The sequence below is a fragment of the Stenella coeruleoalba genome (genome assembly GCF_951394435.1).
Source record: "Stenella coeruleoalba genome assembly, chromosome: 9".
Classification (NCBI taxonomy): Eukaryota; Metazoa; Chordata; class Mammalia; order Artiodactyla; family Delphinidae; genus Stenella; species Stenella coeruleoalba.
In genome coordinates this window covers 29,044,341-29,070,966 of record NC_137155.1, presented here as the reverse complement: position 1 = coordinate 29,070,966, position 26,626 = coordinate 29,044,341, and the positions used below count along the sequence as shown (strand labels likewise).

The following is a 26,626-nucleotide window of genomic DNA, read 5'->3' as shown; positions in this document are numbered from 1 at the left end:
TCTTTATTGGAGTATAATTGCTTTACAATGGTGTGTTAGTTTCTGCTTTATAACAAAGTGAATCAGTTATACATATACATATGTCCCCATATCTCTTCCCTCTTGCGTCTCCCTCCCTCCCACCCTCCCTATCCCACCCCTCTAGGTGGTCACAAAGCACCGAGCTGATCTCCCTGTGCTATGCGGCTGCTTCCCACTAGCTATCTATTTTACATTTGGTAGTGTATATATGTCCATGCCACTCTCTCACTTTGTCCCAGCTTACCCTTCCCCCTCCCCATATCCTCAAGTCCATTCTCCAGTAGGTCTGTGTCTTTATTCCCGTCTTGCCCCTAGGTTCTTCATGATCTTTTTTTTTCTTAGATTCCATATATATGTGTTTGATTCCCTATTTGTAAGGGTGGTATCTTACAATGAAGGGAGCCTTTAGGTGCCAGGGAATGCATTTAAGGGAAAGTCATCTCTGAGCTGAATCTAAAAGAATAAGTGGGCATTATGAGCACTACCTAAAACATTAAGTGTTTCCTCCTCTTACAGTATCTCTTCTGTTTTTATATTATAGCCAGAGAAGTGAAAGCTTGAAAAGATTCTTGAAAACAGTCACAGGAAACAGGGAGGGTAGAGCTTTTTTCCCTGAGAAGGTACAGGGTGCCACATTTTTTTTTTTTTTTTCTTTGTGGTACACAGGCCTCTCACTGCTGTGGCCTCTCCCGTTGCGGAGCACAGGCTCCGGACGCGCAGGCTCAGCGGCCATGGCTCACGGGCCCAGCTGCTCCGCGGCATGTGGGATCTTCCCTGACCGGGGCACGAACCCGTGTCCCCTGCATCGGCAGGCGGACTCTCAACCACTGCGCCACCAGGGAAGCCCCCAGTGTGCCACATTTTATTTTGAATAGCAATTTTAGTCAATGTAATGATTTTGTTATCATTTTTTAAGATGAAAATTTGAAGTATTACAGAAAAGTTGAAGGGATTGTGCAGTGGTACAACCATATATCCACCACGTAAATCTTACTCCTTATTACATATCTCTCCATCCCTCTATCCATTTATTGATCTATCTTCTTTTTTTTGATGTGTTTCAAAGTGAGTTTCAGACTTTAATACCTTTGATGCCTAAACACTTCAGTTTACATATAATTGATGAGAGAATTCAATATTTTAAGTTTTTTTTTAAAGGCAAAATGTTTACACAGAGTGAAATGTATATTTCACAAATACACGATGTGATGAAATTTGAGAAATGAATATACCTGTGTAACCCTAAATCCTGTGAAGATATAGAACAGTAGTCTGATGTCTGAAAGTAAACACATGTCCTTATGTGTATACTCAGTCCCCATCCCCCAGGGGAAGCTATTGTGATGATCTTTTAAAACTATAGATTAGTTTTGCCTGTTTCAGAACTTCACATAATCGTCATGCCAGAGAGTGAAGTTTTTGTGTAAGTTTTCTTCCACTCAGAAAAATCTTTTTGAGGTTCGTCCACCTTGTTGTGTTTATCTATAGCAGATTGCTCCCTGTGGAGGAGTATTCTGTTGTATGGATTTGCCACGTTTGTTCATCTGTTCTCCTTTTGAAGGACCCTTGTGCTATTTCCAGTGTTTGACTGAATGAAGCTGCTATGAATGCCATTGTACAAGTTTTATTGTGTCCCACTTTAAAACTTTTTTTTACTTTTTATTTTTAAATTTTTTTTATGTGTGTCCCACTTTTTAAAATGTTACATATGATTTTATGGAGCAAAAAACTTTATAAATTTCTTAACTACTGTGTCAAGTAAGGTTTACTTTGTCTTATATATATCCTTATTCATGGTCTAAAGGCCATACTTCTTTGGTATTTCCTTATGCCCTGGATTTGTGGGGTTTCATTTATAGACTTACTTCACTTGACTTTTCTTAACAATTAAAAAATACCTTCAGTTGATTTTTTTTTCCTTTTGTTCATGTCACAGTCATTTATGGGATACTATCCACCGGGTTTTGGTGAGATGTCATATTAGACACAGTTAATCTCAGAGACTAGTTTATTGATGGAAGACATATGCACATCAAACACACACATTCACGCACACACACAACCCACGTACACAGGATAATCTGGTATGACGAGTATTGAGTAAGGTCTCTTGGAGTACAGAAGAGAACGGAGTACAGTTAGGTGGGTAGTGACAAGCTAAGGAGAAGCTTCTGGGAGAAGTTGGATTTTGAGTAGATTCTTGAATTTAGAGCTTAAAAAGATCATTTTATATGGCATCTTTATTTAATGCATGAGTAAACTGAAACCTAGAGAGGTTCACTTATTTGTCCAAGAGTGGGTGAGATGGGAATTAGAAACCACGTATTCTGAGTTCCAATCCAGGTTTTTTCCTTCTGCATGGTGGTGTTTCAGTACATTTTCACAACCACTGATTGACAGCCAACCATGTGCTAGGCCTTGGGTCATATTATGGGAATTAAAAAGTGAACAAGATACAATTCCTGCTGTTAGGAAGTCCCAGTCAGTAGTGTTAACTACACACACACACACACGCACACACACACACGCGCGTGCATGGGTATATATCCCACCACGTCAGCCATAGGAGCCAAATCCCATGTGAACATAGAACACAGAGGAGATGGTAACGAAAGCCCTATGAAGCCCTAATAGCATGACTGTTTTCAGTGTTTTACTTGAACTATTACCTTGAGGATAAGCAACAGGTCTCTGCCTGCCCTTCCTGAAGAACAAGTTGAATCAAATCTTCTCAAGGCAGGGCCACAGAAAGCTCAGCTTTCTCTTATAGTTCATGGCTGATACTCTAACACTCTTTCCTGTAATACACTGTGAGCTCCTTGAGAGCAGACGTTTTGTATCCCATAAAGTCTAGTCCTGTTCCTGTAACACATGGGTGCCTAATAAATACTTGAATTATCGATGGTTATTCCTAGAAGATTAAGACTGGTGAACATGAGACTTCAGGCAGGATCTCCCAGAGCCGGTGGGTTAGGGCGCTGCGATCTGCAGGCTGCTCTCCCAGGGGCTTGTCGTCTCGGTAGAGGCAGGGACATGGGATATGCTGGTGTTCATGCTGTGATTTTTTTCTGTAATCCTGACCATGTGGCCTTAAATTGATCTGAAGTCTCTGATTTCTCCACTCAAATGAGAGAAGACACAACAGCAGCCTCATTCTTCCTGACAGACACTCAGTATCTATTTCCTGTTGTTTTCTCATTTCACTTCTCTGCTTTAGAGACACATCCATGTGCACCCAGGACTGATCTGCCTCATATTTCTTTTATTTTTAAAATAATCCTAGTTCTGTTCATCTTTATTCTCTTCAACAGCATAGTTCCCCCACCCCATTCCAATAGCCTTCGGAAAGCTTTGTCTAACCATGAAAACATTGGGAGAAACCTCACCTCTTATTTGTCTTTTTCCCCATCAAAGAAGAATAATTTATCTTAATAGGCTACATTTTGAATGTATTATGTAACAAATGCCAGCAATGATATATTTGCATTAAATTTTTGATTTATTATCCTAGATGACTCCTTTTTAATATCTTTAGTAGGCATGATTCCCAAAGATTTTCCTCCAACATATCAGTGGACCCAGATGATCTTGTGTCTTATTGGTGTCATCTTTATTTCTGCTCTCCTTTTTTCTTATGATTTACCCTGTGTTATCTTGAGAATATTTAGTTTACTGTCTACAATTTGCATGGATAGGTCATCTATTTCAGCACCCGGATCAAATATCCCCCTTGCATGGGTCTCAGTGATTTCTTCACAAGAATCACAGCTTCATCTTTTGGTATCTGTTGCAGTCATGTGTTTGCTCCTGTTTTGAATTGTGTGTCTTATCCCCTGGACATCTGTTTGAGATTGACATGTACACACTGCTATATTTAAAATGGATAACCAACAAGGACCTACTGTATAGCACAGGGAACTCTGCTCAATATTATGTAACAACCTCAATGAGAAAAGAGTCTGAAAAAGAATAGATACATGTATATGTGTAAATGAATCCCTTTGCTGTACTCCTGAAACTAACACAACATTGTTAATCAACTCTACTCCAATATAAAATAAAAAGTTAAAAAAAAGGCATCATTCAGGGTAGGCATGCTATCTGTTTTATATCTGCCACCCTCCTTTAAATGTAAAATCCTAATTACAAGTGGCAGATACATAGATTAAAATGATTTCAGAACTTAGTTTCTGGATATGTAAGCTCCTAAGATCTTATTGGAATTTTAGTGAGTTGATTTTGTCTTAATATTTTTTCCCCCATAGGACAAAGAAGACCATTTTGAATCTGTTCAACTGAAATCCTCAAGATCTCCCAATATATGAAAGACAGTGCTGTAGCCTTCAGACTAATGAACAAAGAAACCTGCTCTCTAGTTTTACAGGACCATAGTTTAGAGCCTGTCCTCGTATCCGGCACATTGGTGATGTCACAGAGGAGGGCCATGCCGCTGAAAAGGGAAGGAGGTTGAAATGTTAGATTGCCTTATAACGTGGTCAAGTGTCTTGCCAAAAATAAGAAAGCAAATGTTTTGAGTCTCAACTGAAGATGAAGCTCAACTCAGGAAGAGATGTATCTGTATATACAAATAACTCAAAACCAAGGTTAAGCCCACGAGTGCACTGCTGATGCATGCCATAGAATTAATGGGTAACTTTCCTTCTTTATGAATTCTATATAAAAAGTGTGTTTGGAGGGCTGATGTGAGCATATGCATTGTGATCCCATTTATGTCTTGTCTTTGTTTATATTTTGGGGAACAATTTGAAAAAATTTTTAAGGTACAGTTATTTTTTCCCATTATTTATTTTCCTGACAGACCTTAAAACATGTTTTCTATTAAAAATGGTGAACAAAGAAAGACAATAGATTTTTCATTTTTCCATAGGGTATCCTTGTTGATTTCAGAAGCCTAAGTAAGCAGTAATTCTTAATGAAGAGTCAGCATGTGCTTGGGTTATCTAACTTATAATCGCCTTTGAAATTCCATCCTTGTTGGAACTGGTAAGAAGGGCTTGACTGAAAGTGGGATTCTTAAAAAAAAAAAAAAAAGGGATAAGGAGAAGCCTTGACTTTCCACTGGTACAAACAAGCTGACACTATTATAAAAGTCAAATGGCTTGAAACAATTTATGTAATACTTGAAGTATAATTTAGAATGAGTAGGAAAGCTTGTTTATCAGAGCACTTGCAAAATCATGAGAAGAAAGTGGGCTGGCTTGTCTATAAGTACAGACAACTGTACAAAGGTATTGGGATAATTTCATGGTCTCCAGAAAACGACAGTGGGACATTTACCCTATGTCAAGCATCAAAGGTTATATGCTTATTTTCCTGCCAAAGACTTTAAGGATTATGACTTCCATGAAAGTTTTCTTTTTAAGTTAGCAGGGCAGGGATTGAATTTTAGAAAATCGCATAGAACTGTATTCAGAATAAGAATGTGGTTGTGTCCCATAAGCAGTTATGAAATAAGTGTTGTTGCTCTTATTCAAAAATGATCCAGGTAACTGTCATATTTTCTATGATGGACGGGTTATATTGGTATTAGTGCGACTTAAATACTGTTGGTTGAAAGAAGTTTGAATGAAGCTGGATTTGACCAATTTTGTGTAAAACTTAATTGTTCTAGAAGTGGGAAAGAGGGGAGTTTCCTGACCATTTATAATCTAAGGTGCTCTGGTTTGTTTCCAATAAACAGTGATCTTTATAGGTTTTAATCCAGATTTTTTAAAAGCCTGGTGATTGGCCGAGAGAGGCAGGGCATAGGGGCAGGGTTTATTGAATGTTTTGCCCCAAGTCTGTCAATGAGGTATGACTTGTAACTTTTGATTCAGCAGGTCGTCCTTAGTTTTGTGGCAAATGAGATAAAAATAAATAATTGAATTTATTCGACTGGTGGGTAAAACACTGGACCATTCTGTTATTGTTGAGTGAATGTTTGTTTTGTGTACATCACTACTGTTGGATTCGTGAGTATAGGTGAGGTTGCCGTTGTTTTATTGTTTGTTGTGAAATTCACGGAGGGCATTGCTTTACATAAACGTCTTCCACGTTTAATTTCTTAAATTCTATTATAACGAAGAAATTATTTTGGCATTGCTCATGTTTATCCTGCCAACAGTGCTGATGCCCCTTTCCCCATCTTGATCAAAATTTAAACAGAAGAATGAAAATACACTTGAAGTGCACCCTTTTAGAGGAACCCTGGCAAAGTCATACAGACTGGACAGAGTCAGGAAGTTTCCGCATAGTCACCTGTCACCTCTCTCTTCATCTTTGCTGTGCTCAACATGTACGTTCCAAGCCATAGAGATAATTGGGATTTGCTCCCAGGTAGCTTCTTTATTCTCCTGTCACTGGACTAAAATCTCTGACGTGTCAAAAATGCCTTAAATTTTAATGAACTCTCTGAAAATATAGTTGGTATTCAAGGATATATTTATTTTATTTCTAATTTTAGATATAAAATAGATTTTGGCAGCTCAGTCCCATCTTTGGAAAGAGCTGACTTTTTCCTTTGGATCCCAGTGGGTTGTCATTTTATTCCAGGCACTGAAGAAGTATGACAGAAGGAGTATTGTGAGGAAAATATTCAGATCAATCCTGGCTATAGAACTCACTTTAATTTTATGTCTTGCCTTTGCAGATCTCAGTGGAATGTTGAAAGGCATAAACAAATTAATCACGTTTCTATGATTTTTAGCTGACAGTTGTTATTTCCTTTCCCCTCTAAGTGGTAGAAGTTATTTGTTATTTTTCTAAAAGGCAGTTTTGAAGGCTTAAATACTCCATTAAGTCAGCTGTTACCTATAATATCTCTTAGCGCTCTGTCAAAACATTTAAATCAGCTTTCCACTGAATGAGATTGTGTCTTCTATGGATAAATTATATCATGCCATTTAACAATGTTGAGCAATTTGATATGTGTTCACTTGATTTAAAAGATTGGATTCTATTCTTGTTGACTTTTCCCCTCTTTGGTTACCAGTGATCAAGTCCTTTCCAGGATTAAAAATGTTTCATAGTATTTTTGTGTAGATCTTTGTCATTATTTTCTTCCCCAGGAGAGAAAAGGTGGTTTAAATGGTTATGTTGGACAATTGCTTGGGTCTAGTCATTTACCATTTGGGGTCTCCAGGTTCCCAGGTGGTGGGTCATCGATTGACTCTAGTTCTTCAAGACAGACCTGGTCAACTGTCATCTGACATGTGTCAGTAGAGCTACTTCCTGTGACTCGTGGTCATTCCTAATGGGAGGCTAATATGCAGATCATTTCTCTCTTCCTAATGAAAGTAAATTTCCTGGGAGTCGTGGTGGGAAGATGATTTTACTGGCAAGTTTATTTTATTGATTGATTTATTTTTAGGTCTGCATGAGTGGTATTTAATCAGCTTTACTGAGGAATGATATACAAACAATAAACTCCATCCATTAAACATGTGCAATACGAGTTTTGAAAGTTTTATATACCTGTTACATCACTACCATAATCAACATACAGAACATTTTCACCACACCCAAAGATTTCTTATAGCCTTCCTTTCTCCTTTCACCTCCAGCCTCCAGGCAACCCCTGATTTGATTTTTAACCATTACAGCTTAGTTTGGACTTTTTATAAATGAAGTCAGGCAGGAATGTAGTCTTTTATGTCTGGCTTCTTCAGCATAATGATTCTGAGTTTCATCCATGTTGATGTGGGTAGCAGTAGTTATTTTTTATTGCCGAGTAATAGTCCATTGATTGGTGGAATTACACTTTGTTTATCTGTTCATGGGTGTTTCCAGTTGCATTAGAGTTTTTATTATCACTTAAGAGTGCTGTCTACTTCAGTGCAGACAGGACCAGTTTACATTTCTTCAATACAGAAGAATCAGATGTTTTAGTAGGTGAAAAGTATAAATTGCCTCATCTGGCCCATTTCTTGATCTGATTCTGTCTCAAAGGCCCTCATCCTTGAACTCAGGTCTCAACACAGTCAAGACACTTTCCATTACTTTTTTTCATTGTATTGGCATGTTTAAAGTCAGTGTATTGCTGACATTTACCTTTTGACAGTGAAGATGTATAGAGTAGAACTTCTTCAGAGGACTTACATATCCTCACATCTATTTTCTACTGACCATGAACATTATCTCAGGTTTACATGCCCAAGTCCTAAATTAAGGTCACCCTAAAGAAAAGGACTCAAGGGGAGTAAACTGAAAAAAATCCCAACACCTCACTTATTCCTTGGATGCTAAAATGGAGTTCACCTTCACAGTAAGTGGCCAGAGATTACACACTTGCTGGATTTTATTTTGGTTTAACATTTTCAGATGAGTTCATTTTAGGGTCATAAATGAAGGAAGTAAAAGATAAGGGCGAATAATTGAAAATTAATTGATACTACTATTGCAATTGATATTAATTGATGTTACTATTGCAATTGTCTAGATCAGAGGCCAGCGAACTTTTTCTGGAAGGAATCAGATAGTAAATATTTTCAGCTTTGCAGGTCATGTGGTCTCTTGCAACTCTTCAATTCTGCCTTTGTAGCACGAAAGCAGCCACAGACAATATAGAAATGGGTGTGGCTGCATTCAAATAAATGTACTTTATGTGCGTGGAAACTTGTCATGAAATGTTACATTTCTTTTGATTTTTTCCTCCAACTATTTAAAAATGTAGAAGCATTCTTAGCTCACAGGTTTTATAAAAACAGACGCTAGGCTAGGATTTGACCTGCGAGCCGTGGTTTGTTGACCACTGGTTTTAGTAACTACAACCCACAAACAAAACTATTTGGAAGAAGCTGTTTGCACAAATTTTTTTGCCCTTTAGGAGTTTACACCTTCAGAGTTTCTCAAGTCTCTAGAGAGGATCAAGAAAAAAATAACCCACCCCCCTCCCTTGATGATTTAATCACTCACCAGGTGACCAAGCTAGGCTCTCTTCTGAGTTCCTTTTATAGTTCTGGGACTTGATTGTGGATATTGATTAGGAAATGATAAACCTAAAACAAGTGAATTGGTTCAAAGTCAACCAGCACAATTGATTTAAAAGCCTTTCTCATTGTGGTTTCTATGACATTTGTTGCTAAGGTAACTGGATTTGGAGATAATATTCAATCTTACGTACAGATTTATTTCAAGTAACTCTGTGGAAGCAGTGTATATTGATGCATATAGTGTCAGCCTAGATTCCTGAGCTCTGGCACTGGAGAGGGTCCCCTGCCAGCCCTGGAGGGTCCATTGCGTGTGTTCAGGCTGCACACACCTCAGTCCACACGCATTTACCAAATCCTATTTTAAGACTGACTGAGCTGCAAAAGACACGTAGGATTCCTTCAGTGATTGATGGTTCAAGAAACAGACCTCCAGTCGCCTTGAACGAAATGTCCCAGTTTGGCTTTTCATTTGCTGGAATTTTCCTCATCTTATGAACAGTGACTCTTCGATGAAGAGCCCTGTCTAAAATAGCTTGTGGATATTGGTAAATTTGGTTTGGAGGGGAGTAAATATTTCCTCTGTCTCAGATGGCTGATTTCAGATTACCATTGCTTGGCTTAAATGAACGAGTCCAACCGGTGACAACTGTGCACATCTAAGCTTTCTGTCACAGGACAGGAGTGATAGCTGCCTTATTCATGGGTTTGGGCCTTATTAGGGCTGTGAAGGTTAGAATCCATACGGATGGTCCATCTTCCTGGCGCCTCACTTTTCTTGGCTTCTCCATGTTTCTAGCCCTTTGCTGAAGAGCTCTGGCACCCAGAACTCTCGTGGTGGTTGCGTGGATAAAGAGGGGGTGAGCTGAGGGGCAGTGTGGGGTGCATACTGTAAAGGGACACTGGCTGAATTAACTCCTTTCAGGCACTCTCCTAATCTGTCCTCTGTGTGGACTGCAAGCCAGCTTGCCTCACACTTTGCAAATGGGACCTTTTTATTTTACCATGAGAAGCCTGAGTGCGCAAGAGAATCTTAATACTTGAACTAGAGAGGACACGGAGCATTCCAGACACGGTCAACTCTCAGGAATCCGACAATAATCAACCATAACATTAGGTTCTGATATGTTTTTTATGAGTGGGATAGAGCATTCTGCTTGAGTTCCTTAAATTCAGGATGTTTTTGCAAAGATGGATCGGCTCAGTGAGTTTTATATTCTGAGAGAATGAAATGTCATTACTGGAGTTAAAAAAGAATCCATCCAAAACCTATTTGTTTGAAATGCCTCATGTGAAAAAGATTTTATAGCTGCTATTTTCCATACAGATGCTGAAAGTTCCTTAAAAAATTACTTCTAGGAATCACACGTTAGAGGATGCACTTTTGAATAGGAAACACGGTACGAGGCAGGGGAGAAAAAGGTGATGAGAGCTGTCGGTCAATGCACTTTCAGTGCAAAGGCAGTGAGTGAAATAGAGCGGCCATAGATCGAAACCCAGCTCTCAGAAACACCCACTCAGGATTCACCCACAGCCCCATTGTCTTGTTTACAAAGATCCATGATCCATTTGATTACTTTAGGCGTTAGCTGTGTCTCTGAACAACCCAACTGATACTGCCTTCCTTAGCCTGTCACATCCCATCAGTGGATAGAGTTTATTTTCTCTCCCATCAGCCTTGCCGTTGCCTTGATATTGAGCAGATGCTCATTCTGAGTACACTTATCTAGCAGTCCTGCCAGTTTCTGTCACAACAGACTTTTTTTTTTTTTTGCAGTACGCGGGCCTCTCACTGTTGCGGCCCCTCTCGTTGCGGAGCACAGGCTCCGGACGCGCAGGCTCAGCGGCCGTGGCTCACGGGCCCAGCCGCTCCGCAGCATGTGGGATCTTCCCGGACCGGGGCACGAACCCGTGTCCCCTGCATCGGCAGGCGGACTCCCAACCACTGCGCCACCAGGGAAGGCCAACAGACTTCTTTTTTGCCATCTAGTGCTGTTGAATCTGTGACTCAGTCTACCCCACCCACTCCCCCCCAGTCCAGGTTCTTCTTTGAATATGAGAGTTTAGAGACTGTTTGCACTGTGGTCTTTGAGCATCTGGTGAGTTTTGAACACGTTGATGAGGATGCTGATTCAAATGCATGCAGAAGGAAGAAGGGAATTTCTAACATAGGACTCCTCACTTTATTTCCTTCAAGGCCAGTCCTGTTGGCTTTTATGCACCTGCTCATTATTTCTGAATATTTTTAAAGTAGTACCAGTCTTGGTTAACCAGGCCCTGGTTATTTAGCCTGTGGGTCCCTCATAGCCTCCTCTTCCTTCCTCAGTTGCAGTTCCCTCATTAGCATATCCTCCAGTCTTGTTGCTTCTTAAAGGCAAGAACTATGTGTTAATCATCTTTTTCTCTGTCGTGGGTTGAAGAGTGACCCCTTAAAAGATACGTTCACATCCTAATGGTACTTCATTTCCAAAAAGGGCCTTTGTAGATGTCATTAAGGATCTTGACATGAGATCACCCTGCATTGTCCCGGTGGGCTCTAAATCCAATGACAAGTGTCCTCATAAGGGACACACAGAGGAGAAGGTGACATGAAGGTAGACGTAGAGATTAGACTGATTTGATGTCAGGAAGCTGCCAGCCACCAGAAACTAGAAGAGGGATGGAATGGATTCTCCCCTGCAGCTAAGAGGGTGCAACCCTGATGACACTGAGAGCCAGTTTCTGTTGTTCTAAGCCACCCAGTTCGTGTTAAGTTGTCAGATGAGTTGCAGGAGACGAATACCTTCTCTGTCCATGGTATCTGGTGCAGGACCTAGCAGATAGGTACTCAGCGAAGTTTTCTGCATGAATCAATGGTTCGTGACTCAAGGGTTTACCGGGAGAAAAAGGACAGTGCTGGTAAGAATGAGCCAGTTGTAGCTTATCCGTGCTTTCCCTGTTTGCTCCTTTATTTAGGTTAGTAAAACATTCACGTTTAGAGATGAGTCTATATGCCTGAGCATGGTTCTTGGGACTTTGGAAAAGCATTGGAAAAGAAGATGTGCTACATTTTTGTTGCTACGTTCCAGCTGTGAACCATGAGAGTGATTTTCCAATGGAATAACAAGATGCTTCCCCAGGCTCCTTGCTAGTAATTAAGGTTGTTTTGGGAAATGAGAGCCATCAAACCTCCCCTGGCAGGTCAGCCTCTGCAATCAGAGGAATGCAGGGATGGAGGAACCCTCTCTTTGCCTCAGAGCCATATTTGGGCAAAATCTGGGCTGCCGTACAGATGTGGCTTAAAGAAACCAACAAGGGTATTATCATCTGGCCACTGTAATCCCCTGATATTTATGCTGTCATCAGTCAAATTCTGATCATGCGATCTGCAAAGAAGGCTACATCTGCTCACAGCTCCCTCGTAGGGTAACAACTTGTGTTCAGTGTATCTAGATGTGAAGAGAAGCACGGTTAGATCATTTCTTCCGACATGAAAAAAGTAGAAATGGTCTAAAGTCAACATACTCAAATTACCTGGGATGATTAAAAAAAAGTACAAGCCATTATCCACCATGCTGGAAAACCTTGAAGGTTTTATTCTCAATATCTTTGCATTAATACAGATGCTTTTTACTTTGTGCTGAGAAAAACAACCTGTTACACATCATGTAACTTTAATATACAACATAGAAACTCATCCTAAGTTAGTTACAACAAGGACCTACAAAAAACTTCATAGGAAAAAAAGTTACCTAATATCGCCACTGTATTTTCTAATAGACTGACCCTGTTAGACCCTGTCACCAATGCTCAGCTCTGTAAACAATGGTTATTTCCATGTTCTGGGGACTTGTTAATAATAGGGACACTAAAATCAGTCTAAAAAGTTCTAGCACGTCACTATATACTGTACAGTCCTTAAAAATAATTTATTGTACTGTTTCTAAAAAAAGGTACTAGGGGTGTTCTTTTGCTCTGTTTCCGCATTCCGGAGCTGCATGTGAGCACTTTCATCTAACAGCCTAAAATCACGAGAACTGAACTGCAATTCACAATCACAGGGATGACGTGGTGGAGTCTAGGACTTCCCGCCCGTTGCACACCGTCGGCACGTACGTGCTTGCAGAGGCTGGAAAACAGAGCAGGACAGAAAATTCTGGATTAATCAAGGGGGCCACAGAGCTACTGGCATGGATAATCCTAGACACTAGTTAAAAGTAAAAAACTCACTTTAACTTGGCCTTGGAAAATGCTAGGTGATCTAGTGCTGTAGTAGGTCAACTTTCTAAACGCGCTCTGCTCAAAATTAGTTTGTATCCTGGAACTTACCTCCATTACTGTCATACCTCTTGGAGAGAGTTGATAAGCATAATCACTGTTGAAAGAAGCCACTTGTGGGTTTAAAATTAGCTTTGGTAATCTTTAAACTGGTTAAAATACAGTGTGCAAAATTGAAAGCTCACTGCAGTTTCCTTAGACTGTTAAATTAATTACTATTTTCAATACCTTAATTAATTTTGTTCTCTCTGGGCAGGCACGTCTCTACATAGTGCCATAAGTCATCCGTGAACTCTACTGCCTGAGAGAATGGTTTGCTATACTTTCATTGTTCAGTGCATAACCTCAGTGAAAATTCTAGTGAGGGCTGTGGTGCTAAGAACTTCAATTTCACAATAGTTTGCAGACAGGAAGACATTCCAAAGTTATGATGCTCTTGTTAATGACAATAGTGACGACAGTGTCAGGGTGTGAGTATAATATGGATATGTGTACTCATTCTTTTTAGGGCTTGTCGTGTTCCTAGATAAAATTCCTAGCTCCGAACTTGTTTTAAACAAAAGTTTTGTTTTTTTGAGAAATCTAGGGACAGTTAAGTGATACCTGTTTTGCCCTCAAAGCTCTTTCCTTTTACTGAATGAGAACAAAAGCAAGGAGCCCCATCCTGCATAGGATGAAACTGTATGGCCAAGAGAATCAGTTAGCGATGGCCTCACATTACCTTTTGGAGCTGATGACGTCCCATCGCTTGACCTGTCCATCTGGACACACTCTGCCTGGGAGGAGCTGACCCTCTTGGCTACCTGACCACAGCTCAGGTCAAGCTGCCCAGTCAGCTGTCCCATCCTTTAAGGGCATAGCTCTTGGTTAATAATCAGATAAACTAATTTCATGTCATGCTAAAGTGTTCATGTTCACTATCCTAGTGGAAATATCCTTGCTCAATGAAATTGCATTTTTCATAGGAATTTCTTTAAACACAAAGGAAAAACTAAGTATGAAATTTGATACTATGTGGCAGTAAGTGGGGGAACATTCACCATCTTTGGGACACTGAAGCCTTTCAGCAGACACCGCCCCAACTAGGGAAACTCCAGCCTTTCAGTTCTGCACTGATTACTTGTCTCGGTTTGTGAGAAGTCAAGTCTGTGTGGCTGCCTAAGGTTACAGTGGAGTCATGTGACGTGGTAACACTTTTGGAGATTTTTTTCCTTTTATCATTTTTAGAATGAGGTTCAGTTTCTTTTACAGTATGAACCCCCTAAAAGCTGCAATATCTTGGGGGACAGGGATGGCATAATCCACATTTCCTGAAACTTCTACAATGAAGACATAGCGTGTGCCAGATAAATGCTGGATGGAAGGTGATAGTGATAATAATTCCAAATGCGAGGGCATTAATTTATTCTTTGCAAAGCTTCTTAGTATACTTTAATTCTCGCTTCATCAAAGCTAGGTAAGGCAAGAGAAAGAACAAGGTGAAACGGAGTCCAAACGAGAGTGCTTCTGGCCATTCAATATGTGCGTTCTCTGCAGCTTCCTTGTAACCACCTGTCTACTTGGCATCTCCATGTGGCTGTTTAATAGGCATTTCTAAATCAAGTGGCCAAAACATGACTTTTGATTCCCTGACCTGTCCCCATTTAGTCTTCCTTTCCTCAGTGAATGGTCTCACCATCTGCCTGGTTATCCAAACCGAAAGTCTAACATTTAAGCCTCTTTCCTTTCTTGTCTCTCCTTGCGTGTCAAACCCATGCTCAAGTCCAATCAACTCAGGCTCCATCTCCAACTACTTCTGTCTCTGCATCCAGCGCCCCGGTCCAGGCCAGCATTCCCTCTCTCTTGGCCACTGGAATAGCTGCACTACTGGGGTCTCCGTGTCCACCCTTGCTTCCCGGCAATGCTTCCTCTATACAGTAGCCAGAGTAGTTTTAAATGGAAGTCACCTACCTACACACCTCCTGTGGCTTCTCTTTGTGCTCTCCTTACTGTGGTTTATAAATCCCAGCACGATTCAGACCATGCCTATCTTTCTGAATTCACCTAATTCTGTGCTCCCGCCCCTACGCTTTTTTTGCTTTTGTTCTCAAACACAGAATACCTGTTTCTCAGTTTCTGGCCTTTTGTAATAGCTGTTGCCTCTGCCAGGAATGTTCTTCCCTCTCTTAATCACATATCTGGCTCCTTCCTGTCATCCACGTGTGAAATGTCACCCTCTGAAAAAGGCTGTCATCAGGCCACCTAGTCTGAGGTAACCAGCCAGTTTCTCTCTTGTCACGTTATCCCATTTTAAAGCTGAGTTTTTTTCCTTGCCTTTTTTTTTTTTCCTTAGTGTCTTACATCTTATACTCTTGACTAGAAAGTATGCTGGGGCTCTGCTTGTCTTTTTCATTATTTTATCCCTATTGCTGGTCATGGAATAGACACTGTATAAATATTTTCTGAATGATTGTATGAATGGTTGCCTTTCAAAGAATGGGGGAACCGAGAAAGTTTAAAGAAAGAAATAATCTATTATCCTGAAGAAATGACCAGCAAATGTGAGGCCTTTTGGCAGCCTCATTTTGGAGCAGGTTGGCCTTTCTGCTTCTCAAGCCACATGGTGGCTTCGACCATCACCCACGTCTGCAAAGAACTGGCTGGGGCTGTGAGCATCCCATAGCAGGCATGCTGCCTTTGACATTTGGACTAAGCTCTTCATCTTTTCCAAGATCAAATTTTATTATTTCTGTGCAGGTTTTTCATTTTCAGAGGTTGAAGAGGAAAGATGTGTCATGGGGGTACGTCTAGGAGAACCAGGGATTAGTGTGTTAATGCTCCTTGCTGTCGACCTTGAACTAGTCTAATCCCCTCTCTACCTGCACTTTTAAAGATGGTGTCAGAAACCTACTGCGATGTTCCCCACACTATTCTGGAATTTAGTGTAATTCTCTTCTTAAGTGTGCACTTGTGATTTGCTTGCTGACTGCATTCTAAGTTCTTAAAAATTGGGTATATTTTGACCATGTAGGTAAGGTACACGGGCTGCCCAGATAGCCACAAGCTTATTAGTGTCACATAATCTTCTCCTAAACGCCCTGTGGACATCATTATGGAAGGTTACAGAATAACCTGGAATAACCTACCTGCTTTGTAGGGACATTAAAGGGAACACCCTATGTTAGAATGTCTAAACTCTTGAGGGGAAGACAATGCAAATTCAAGGTCTTCTTGCAAAGAATAACAACGGCAAAAAGCCCCGCAAGACTCTGCAGTTATTTTTTCCCCCTAAACACTTTTTAGTGTATTGAAGGGGATTGTAACCTCTATTTTTCTGCTTCTCTTTTTCTGTTTCATCTGTAGCTTTTGCCAGTGCATTTTTTATTATGTAAAAAAAATTCTCGTTTTAGTACATACTGCTGAATATAGCAGAGGAAATTACTGTTTTATGAGTTTACCATCTCAATTACTTTGCCTTTCATAAATATTTTACAGATGCTCCTGGATTAGCCCATCTGTTATTCCCCAAGGTAGTAAAATACGTGGAAGAGGAAAGTGCCGTCATTTTCGTGTGTGTCTTTGTGATGAGCTTTTCTATGATTTTAATGAAATTCTCGCGAGATTTTTAATGGCGTAAGTTTAACCTATTTTCTTAAGTGAGGTTAGGCAGATTTCTATAATCATCCTTTCTGTCAGAAATAAGAGGTGTGCAGGCTTATTTTTGGCTCTTCTGGGAGTGGGGGTGAGTAGCCGCTGTTGCTCTAGGCTTACGTGGTACTTCTTGCTACTTAAAGTGAAAAGTGAAGATAGCTGTAAAAGACCTAATCAGTTCCACAGCTGACCACAGAAGGACCATTCACACCCATCAAAAGGCACGTTTTGCTTCACAGACTTGGTGAAGCTTTAGAGATCAATGCAGCCAAGTGGCAGCTTTGTCTAGCGCCGTGAAATCCACTTTTGTACCAGTGAAGCAGAGACTGGCCAGACTTTGGAGAAAATGACCCGATTTTTTCTAACTGGGCCCTCGATCAGTGCTCAACATATTTATTTAATAGATTCTTAGGGATGCCAAGTCTGTTAGTCAGTTTAGTGACGGAGACTTGGTTCCTGAGAATCAGCGTGTTACTCTGTGTAATAGATCAGACTTGGAAAAAAATAAAACAAACATTTAAACAGAAAAGACATTCCAGTCTGTTTCCATCTGTTCCATTTCCTCGCTCCTGGTGACCCCAAATAATTTCTCCCAGCATGTCTGCTTGTTTAGATATTTTAATTCTGTGGTCATGGAATACAATTTCCATCCGTTATTTGTTGCCTTGTCCTCCTGCTTTGTCATTGAACCTGGTTTTTTACTCATCACCTTAATTTACCTGTGCTAGGGCCCCTTGGTCCCATTTCAAAAGAAGTATATGTGTTGGATGATGTTGTCTGGGCAGATGCGACACTGCTAGCCACTTGTTTGGTAGCCTTGCTGTGTCAGAGATTTCTCAGTGGGAGACTGAGATTCCATTAGTAATAAAAGTGGGCTAGATTCTCAGGGGGTGTTTCCCCCTTTATGACCAAAGTAATTGTCTTAAACTGTTACTAGTAGTCTTAAGAGGAAATCATATTCATTATGATGTTGGATAGAAATCTGTAAACATAAGATTTAGTTTCCAAGTGTGAAGTTAGAACTTATGAAAGCAAAGACTTCTTCATTCAGTGATTCATTTCTTAGGAGACAGGATTCATGGGAAGAGAAAATACGGCATGTACCTTTTTATAGACCGCGATGCAACTTAATTACCTCATGAACAGAAATGCCACTTGATCTTCAACTTAATACCTCAGTCCACTGTTGCCACATCATGCGGTCCTTTCCAATCGTGTTCTTTTATTCTCTCTTCCCTCCCCCAAGAAGTACCAAAGTTGGATGCACAATAATTTCTAAATAAGAAGACTCAACATTTTTTTGTACTCTTCTACCTATTTTTCATTCTTCCCACATCCTCTTAGTTGCTTCACATCTCCTGTTTCCCCTCTTTTCTATCCAAATGTGTTTTCAGGCGAGGAGCAGAAACTCATTCACCCCAAGGCTCAAACAACTAATAGGAGCTATACGTGCTACGACACCTAGGGGATCCAAACCAGAAGCCGAAAGGGTTAAACTCTAATCAAATAATGTCAGGCATTAATTACTCCTTCTTTCTAGTGGAGCTGATCCTGTCAGCCTCACCTTCCAGTTATCCACAGCAACTGCACACTGTATTAGCTTCCACTGCTACCAACCTGATGGAAGCCACCATCATCTGGGTTAGGCAGTAGCCTCCTAAATGAGGTCTCTGCCTACTCGCTGTCTTGTATTCTGCCCACACAGCCAAAACCATGCTTTTAAAGTCAGGTCCTGCCACAGCTCCGATGAAACCCTTCAAGTGTTTTCTCAGTCCTTGCAACAGAAAAGTAAAAGTCCTTACAGTGACTTGCAGAATCCTACAAGATCTGCTCCATCTTTGTCCTAACCTCCTGTCACTTTCACCTTTATTCATTTCCCTAGAGCCTCATTGGCCTCTTAGATGTTCTTCTAACTTTGGACCTTCGCATTTGCTGTTCCCTCTGCGTGGAATGTTTTTCCCCCAGATATCGGCCTGGCTCCCTTCTTTCGTTTCCATCATGTCTCTGCTCAGTGTCACCTTATCACTTCCTTCCACTCTATAAAAACAGGAACTCTCTGTATCCTCAGTCCACCTTATTTGCCTATGTCCCATATTATTTTCTTCACATCACTTGTCAGCACCTGAGTTATTAAGCACTGTCGGTTCGTCTCTCTGTGCCCCCTCTTGCCTGATTAGAATGCAAGCACTGTGAGTGTAGAGTTGGTCTGTTTTGTTCATTACCACATCTCCAGTGCCTAGAGCTGAGCCTGGGCACAAAAATTTCTTCAATGAAGGAGTGAATTATCCATCAAATTGGTCACATTTACTTGGTTAGTGGTTTCTCTCCCAAATGCTCTGAAATTATTCCAGGTAAGGCAGAAATGTTAAATTTTTTTTTCCATATGAGTAGGCATTTTCCTGCTATAGGCGCAGAGATATTTCCATTTATAGATGTCCTCCAGAGAATTTCACTAAAAATGAAGTCATAGAAATAGCATATAATAAATTGAGGTTAGACCCTTTGCTTTCTTTTAAGGTTTTGATCATCTGAGATCCATGTATGGGCAGTATTTGATTAAATACATATTTTCTTTTTTATTGACATATATACATAGTTCTCAGCACGGTACCCTGTTCCCAAAGGCGTTAATAAATTTGGGGTTATGTGGAAATGCAGATGACTATAGGTATCTCTCATACAATACCTGACCCGCTGGTTTAGGGACTCTCTTTGAGCTAGTGTGTTTACATTCTGTTCTAATGTACAATACAGAAGAGAAACTGTACAATGTAATGTAATTCAAGAAAGTGATGCTTTTAAAAAACTATGGAAATGAGAGAAGTTATATCTGACATAAACATTAACTACATTCATTTGTCTTCATCAAATCACATTTTCTAAGAAACTTAGTGTGTAGCCTCTTTGGAATATCAATGCCACACCTTGTCTGTGTGCAGCCTGGGCGTGGGGATCACCGGGGGCTCAAAGAGACATGATTTATGCTGTTGAACTCCCTGGTATGGGCTTTTGAGAGGAACACAAGTCTGTACTCATGCTGGTAGAACAAGATGCTGTCATGTGTGGTGCTTAAGAGAAAGCTTTTAACTTGAAAAAAATCATTGCATGTGCAGATGCTAAGATTCTTACTGTTAGAATAGTCTCTGAGGGCTTTCCTGGTGGTGCAGTGGTTGAGAGTCCGCCTGCCGATGCAGGGGACGCGGGTTCATGCCCCGGTCCGGGAAGATCCCACATGCCGCGCAGCCGCTGGGCCCGTGAGCCATGGCCGCTGAGCCTGCGCGTCCGGAGCCTGTGCTCCGCAACGGGAGAGGCCACAACAGTGAGAGGCCCGCGTACCGCAAAAGAAAAAAAAAAAAAAAAAGGATAGTCTCTGAGATGAATTTTGTAACTGAGCTGGGGCAGAAAATCCAGAGGCCACAGGAGCCATAGAGCAGCTTTTGAGAGTTTTATCTATGACTTCAGTTATCAAATTCCTTAAAGTACCTAATAGATGGGACCCTGGTTTTCTCATCTATAAATGTGTTTGTTAGAATAAATGATCCTTAGCATCCCTTCCAGCTCCAGGCTGTGTAATAAAGAAGGTGGGCTGTAGCTGCCTGGGGAAAACCTAGCAAAATAGTAGAGGTAAAGAGAAAATGATTTAAGGGTTGCTTTAGAGTGGTTGTGAGAGAAGTAAATGGAAATGTCAAATAAAAGAAGGAGAGGTATTAAACATCAATTTCCTAACGTATAATAGGGTTACCTATCATAGCTGGAGACTATCCCCCCATCCTCAATGAGGGAATGAAGGGGAATAGAAAGAATGAGGTTCTCAGGAGTGCTGTGGACTTTGCTCTCTTAAGGGAAAATGGATTGACGTATATCTGATTTGGATGTACTAGGTGTATTCTGCCTGGAAGCAAATGGCTCAACTTACTGACAACTCTAGGCTCTTCCTACGTTGGTCAGAGAGGATTTATGTTTATAATATACTTACGCCTGTGGCGAAGAAGACGTTCATTTCAGTCTGGGTTGCCAAATAACTTCCTAATTTGCTGGCCAGTCATCATGGGACTCCCTGAACTGTAAAGTGCAGGCATATTATGCTGTTTTTCTGGACTAGCACAGTAGAGAAGAAACTTGGCATTATGTGCTTTTTTTCTTTAAATAAAGTCCTGTTCAGAGTTGAACAATGGCTTGCCCTGGCCAACTGGGGTATCTTCAAAGCTTGGCCATTGATAAATGCAAAGGCTTGTCCTCAGGTACTTGCTTTCTGTTGCTGAAGCTCTGTGGCAAATTATACTGTGAAACTAGAAGACGGTTCCCTCGATCTTTTTAGACTGCTGCTTTCTTTTTATAATGTGCCGATGCTTAGTGATAAAGAATAATTCTATTAATTGAGCAGTTCGCACATTACCACCTAGACAAGTGACTTTCTGAATAAGGTGGTGGCAGAGAAAATCAATCTCCATGTGCCCATGGCTCCTCCGGGACCCAACTCTGGGCATCATTAATTAGCAGAAGCCCCTTGGCTGATTTAATGATAATGACATACATACATCTGAATGATCACCGTGAGCAAGGGAAATACACATCCCTGTAGGACCACGTCTGGGGACATAATAGCTCTGAAGACTGTTGGACACACTCCATTTCTTTCTTCTCCCCGCAGCCTACGCTGATGCAAACCCATATTAGCGTCAGCAGTATTCTGACCTGCGCAGGGCCTATAGGATCTTATGCTGCCAAACCTCACGTGTGCATCCAGTTTGTCTCCCTCACAATGACACCATTCGCTTACATTCTGCACCCATGCTGGTAGAACAAGATGCTGTCAGGTGTAGTGCTGAAGGGAAGGCTTTTAATTAAAAAAAGAAAAAATCATTGCCTTTGCAGATGCTAAGATTCTCAGCATACGTTTTTGATTGCCTGTCTTTGGGAATCAGCTGTGGGAAGCTCCTTTGCTTCTAAAGCTGAACCAAACAAAGAATGACCTCTTTTTTTTTTTTTTCCTCTTCCAAATACAAAGGATGTTTACTTATGTGTGTGGGTGTGGGAGCAGCATTATAAATATGAACTTAGGATTTCAGGGTCTCTGAGTCCTACTGCTATTGGAAGGTGCATTCCCACCTTCAGTAAATGTTTCTTGAGTGGCCAGGTGCGTCTATGGGAGAAATGCCTTCTGTGGAGGGTTCGGACAACAATGGGGGAAATGACTGTGCCGGGATGTGGCTCTTGGCATCATGAAGCAAAGGATGGGACTTCAAGGGCCTTTCCTTCTCTGAACCCAGGGCCTCCTTTCTCTCTGAGGGCATCTAAGTGGAGCTCCCTGCTCTGCACTGATAGCAGTGGATGAAGCAGACAGGATGGTTTGGGCCAAGGTTCTCAAACCGTTTTCCTTGGACCATCTCTGTTGAACCAGCTGGAGTATCTGTTACCGACCACACTTCTGGCCTTTACCAAGACCCCATGATACAAAGGGTGGGGCCTGGGAATCTTCATTTCAAAGAGTTTTTTTTTTTAATACACAAATATTGGGGACAACTGGCCTATGGGTACACTTAGTGGAGAAAAATTACTGTTTCATTTTTATTATTCTGACTCCCACTGTATGTAGTTAATCAGATACAACTAAAATTGGTCTCTTTTGCATACAGCAATATGTAAACATTTCTCAAATGGTGAGTTTTCCAAGATGTCCTTAACGATGTTCTTTCTTCCATGCCTGCTTCTGAGTTTGGCCGTGCTTTTCTATCTTTTGGGAGCAACTGCTCAGATTTTAAAACCCGCTAACTGAACTTCTTTCTGCTGTCAGCCACCTTAGCTGCTGTCAGGGAGCTCACTTAGACTCCAAAGTGATGTGGTATCTCTGCTACTCTCTCGCCAGAGAATTAACCCTGAATTAATACGGCCGCAGCTTCCAGTCAAGGTGACTTCTTGGTATTGCATAAGCTTAAGTGTGTCATGTCACTTAATCCCTGCTAAGAGTGCAGTACCGGTTGGATTTGGGATTTGGAGAGCGCAGCATAATAAAAATGGCCACAAATTCTTTGAGCGGTGGAGTCTGCCTCCCTCCCCTTGAATCTGGGTGGGCTCTATCATGCTGTCTGGGTCCCATGTGGAGAGAAGGCATCCCACCTAGGCACCATGTACGAGAGTGAATCACTGCGGACCCTCCAGATCAGTTCAGTCTCAGCTGACACCACAGGAGGACCCCAGTCAGGGCCTTGCAGAGCAGGTGGACTGCTCAGTCAAGCCTTGCCTGAATTCCTGACCCACTAAATCAGGAGAGATAACAAAAGGGATTTCTTTTAAGCCACTAAATTTGGGGGAAGTTCGTTATGAGGGAATAGATAACTAAATGTGTCTGTGCGGGGGGTAACTCCGTTGCTGTGCCAGCTTATTCTCGTCCATACATGGGGTTTTTGTTTTTACCTCTGGAGGCACTAGGTCAGAAAAACAGCAGCAATACTGGGAACAATAAGCCATTGGAATAAAATGCCTGCAAATACTTAACCAGAAGAACATAAATTATGTACAACCTAGGAAAAGCATACGCTGTACTTAATGAATGCAGAGCAGTTTAAGGATTTTTCTTGATTCTTTAAACAGCGTACTTCCCAGTATTTAGGAGGGAGATGGATATTAATTGAGCTGAATCTATAATGGAGGAAACAGGCACTGAAATATTAAACCAGTTGCTTAAATTTTCATCATAGTGGGTCAGTAACACGTTTATACATAGAACTAGATCCCATAGGCAAGTGGCTTTCAAATATCTTTGATTGCAGTTCATAGAAAGAAATATTTTACCTGAACCTGGTACCCATACATAAACTTGAGCAAACTTGGTGAAATACTATTTACCCTGTTACATATGATGCACTCTAAGATACTTTATTCTCTTCTCTTTTATTTTTATATTTTTTATTATTATTATTTTTAAATGTCCAGGTCAGTTTTATTTTATTTAATTAATTAATTAATTTGGCCATGCCGTGCGGTATGCGGGATCTTAGTTCCCTGACCAGGGGTCGAACCCGTGCCCCCTGCAATGGGAGTGCAGAGTCTTAACCACTGGACCACCAGGGAAGTCCCTCTATTTCCGTTTTTAAAAAATGCTGGTCAAACGTGCTAAATAAATTTCATGACCCATTAATGGGTTACATTCTACAGTATGAAAAACACTGCCCCGGACACTAACCTTCCTGGGACCAGGGATTCTGTCCTATTCACCACTGTGCTTAGAAATATCTGGTGTATAGAAAGCATTCAGGCATTTAATGACTTTAATGAACTTCATGACAGTGGTTCCAATTTGTTAAAATAGGAAGGATACTAATCACAAGTCAGGAAATCCAGTGTCAACTCTTGAATCATTGTATGTCCTTGAGAAGTAACTTCTCTTATCTTCTCACCTATAAAATAGAACTTGTGATATCTTGTACACATGGGATAAAATGAGCCCACAAATACTAAACTATCGTGAGTAAAAGATAAAGAATTACAAATACAAATAAAAGGTCAATGGATTCGTTACTTACGCACTTTGAAATGCCGAGAGATACCAGTCAAATACTTCACTCTGTTACTTTACTGCCGTTTCTTTGATTTGGATTAATTAGAGGAAAATTGTGGCAAAAATGAGATCTAAATTTAGACCTTTTTAAGGAAAAAAATTAAATTTCACTGAGTAACAAAGTAGTCCTAAAATGTTGGGCTGGATAGACTCCTTCCTTGAAGTATCAGTTGGGCCACTAGCAGATTACATACCGAGTGACCGCTGAAGCAGGTCCATGACAGTTGCAGTCCATTGTTTTTGTGTAAATGAACATTTCTGAAATTCTGAGGGGAGACTCGATTGGGTAAAGTGTCCTTGTTAACTCTTCAGGAATTTATTAATTCCTAGTACATACATTAGAAAACGCCACCATATCTAAATTACCGAGGTTCGGATGTATGAGATCTGAAAAGTGTCTGTGGAAGACTTAGGGACTCTGCTAAATTGTTTTAATAACAGGCAAGAAGAGCTCTAAGCTATCAACAAGACTCTTCCTGCCCAGAGGTAAATCATGCTGCCTAGCCTAGGGTAATTTTCCTTTTGTTCTCCCTGGAAAGTCTACCAAGTAAGTAGTTCATGGGAAATTTCCCGGCTTGTTTTCTGGATGGAGTAGCTCGATAAGGTGGTTTGGTGCCCTGGCTTTGAAATCAGAGAAACTGGCTCTTAAGTTCTGGTTCTGCCACTTTCAATACGTGTGACCTTGGGTAGATCCCCAAGAGTTGTGAGCGTTAAATAAGCTATATCCCACGTGCACACATGTATGAAGTACTTAGCACAGTGCCCAGCACAAAGGAAACAATAAATGATAGTTCCTCTTAGCTGTATTATTGTTGTTTTTGTTAGTTATTATTATTAGTTATATGCCAGTTCTTTCTGGTCCGGACTGGCTAGCTTTCATAGTTCAACTGTTGGAAAAGAGATTTGTTTGCTCAAGAAATAAGCAGGTTTCTTTAAGGTGGAAGGAAAATTATTTGACAAGTTTTACCAGGTCCTGGGGCTCAGCCCTCGTGACACCTGGAAATTTAGCTGAAAATGCAATAAGGTCTCCATCTCCATAGCAGCTGAGACGCAGGAGTGCTATACACAGCGCATCACGGAACACGTGCTGTCAGCCGTCAGTCTTCCCTTTGTTTGCCAGGAAAAGGGCAGCCCTATAAAATTGTGCACTTTGTTGGAGAAACTGGGGCACTAATGCGATTGCTCACTTTGTGACGCTGAGCTATTTCAAAGTTTCCTTTCTAATCGGCTCGGGGCAAAATTGTGAAGTAGTCATTCGTCTCTGTCACTTCCAGCCCTCCTTCCCCCCACCCCCCTTCCCCTTCCTCTCCCCTCCTTCCCCCTCATCCTTCTGTCAGTGCATTTCTCCTACTTTATACCATAGATTAGCTGAAAATGGCTTAAAAGGTTGTCCCCTTTAGCTACCTTTGTGTTTTAGATGCCTCTGAAGAATTAAATGATTCTCCAAGGCTACTGTTGCAGATATTTGCAGGCCAGGAGGTGAGAGAATTCTGGCTGGGAGTTACCCTGGTATCTTTCAGTGAGCACTGCCTCCTCAGCTAAAAAAAAAAAAATTGTGTCTTTGTCTTTGAAATAGGAGGAAGATCTATTCTAGCGTTTTCCAAAGTGTATTCCATGGGCTGTGCAGTTGATTTTACTGTGATCAATTACTTTTAAGAAACTGTAAATAACAAAGTGAAACAGGTTTCCCTGCTGTAGAGATTCTGAAAAACCTTTTTCATGCTCATGTCAAAGGAGGTGCTTTGAACTTCCAAGTGGGTATTTAGGATGTAGCATTTTCCACCTTATTTGATTATCTTCCTCTTCTAATTTTCATGAAGCACCTTCAGCATCTGTGTGACACAGAACATACTTTACAGAGCACCAGTCTAGTCCAACCCTCTAGGCCAACTAAGGAAGGAAACAGTAAAGTGATGTGCTCAAGGTTACCTGTTGACCTAGTTGCAAAGTTAGGACTAGAAACTTGGTTCTCTGGCTCTACAACTTGGTCAAAAATCCCATTTGTGGTTATGGATTTAATGTCTGTCATCCCTGCTAGACCGCGTACTGCCAAAACCGAACCTTGACCTCTTCTGCTTATCACTGTATCCTTAGCACCCAGCACAGTACGTGGCACACAGTGATCAAACCAGCACTTACTAAATTGAGTTGAGATTGATTATGGGGATGGACGTGTGTTGCCTGTTTCTGTCTATGTCTGTTGCTTCTCCTTCTAGCCTGCTCCCTACTATAT

The 26,626-nt window shown here is 40.9% G+C and overlaps 2 protein-coding genes across 4 annotated transcripts in view; one reads left to right on the top strand and one right to left on the bottom strand.

The window, feature by feature from the left end:
• Positions 1-26,626, top strand: part of ELAPOR2 (endosome-lysosome associated apoptosis and autophagy regulator family member 2) — a 267,850-nt gene that overhangs the window by 183,132 nt on the left and 58,092 nt on the right. The window contains exon 22 of one of the 3 annotated variants that reach the window (XR_013829783.1): positions 4,287-5,025. The exons of 1 other annotated variant lie outside the window; for it this stretch is intronic. Coding sequence is in view for 1 of the 2 variants with exons in the window: in XM_079931571.1 (XP_079787697.1) it covers positions 4,287-4,346 (60 nt within the window). In the remaining variant the exon portion in view is untranslated. Of the gene's footprint in view, positions 1-4,286; positions 5,137-26,626 lie in introns of those variants that run through there. One more of the 3 variants, XM_079931571.1, reaches the window with a different exon arrangement.
• Positions 12,983-26,626, bottom strand: part of GRM3 (glutamate metabotropic receptor 3) — a gene marked incomplete at its 3' end in the record, with an annotated part of 104,239 nt that continues 90,595 nt past the window's right edge. Inside the window, exon 5 of the mRNA XM_079931572.1 lies at positions 12,983-13,056. Coding sequence (XP_079787698.1) covers positions 12,983-13,056 — 74 coding nt within the window. The remainder of the gene's footprint in view (positions 13,057-26,626) is intronic.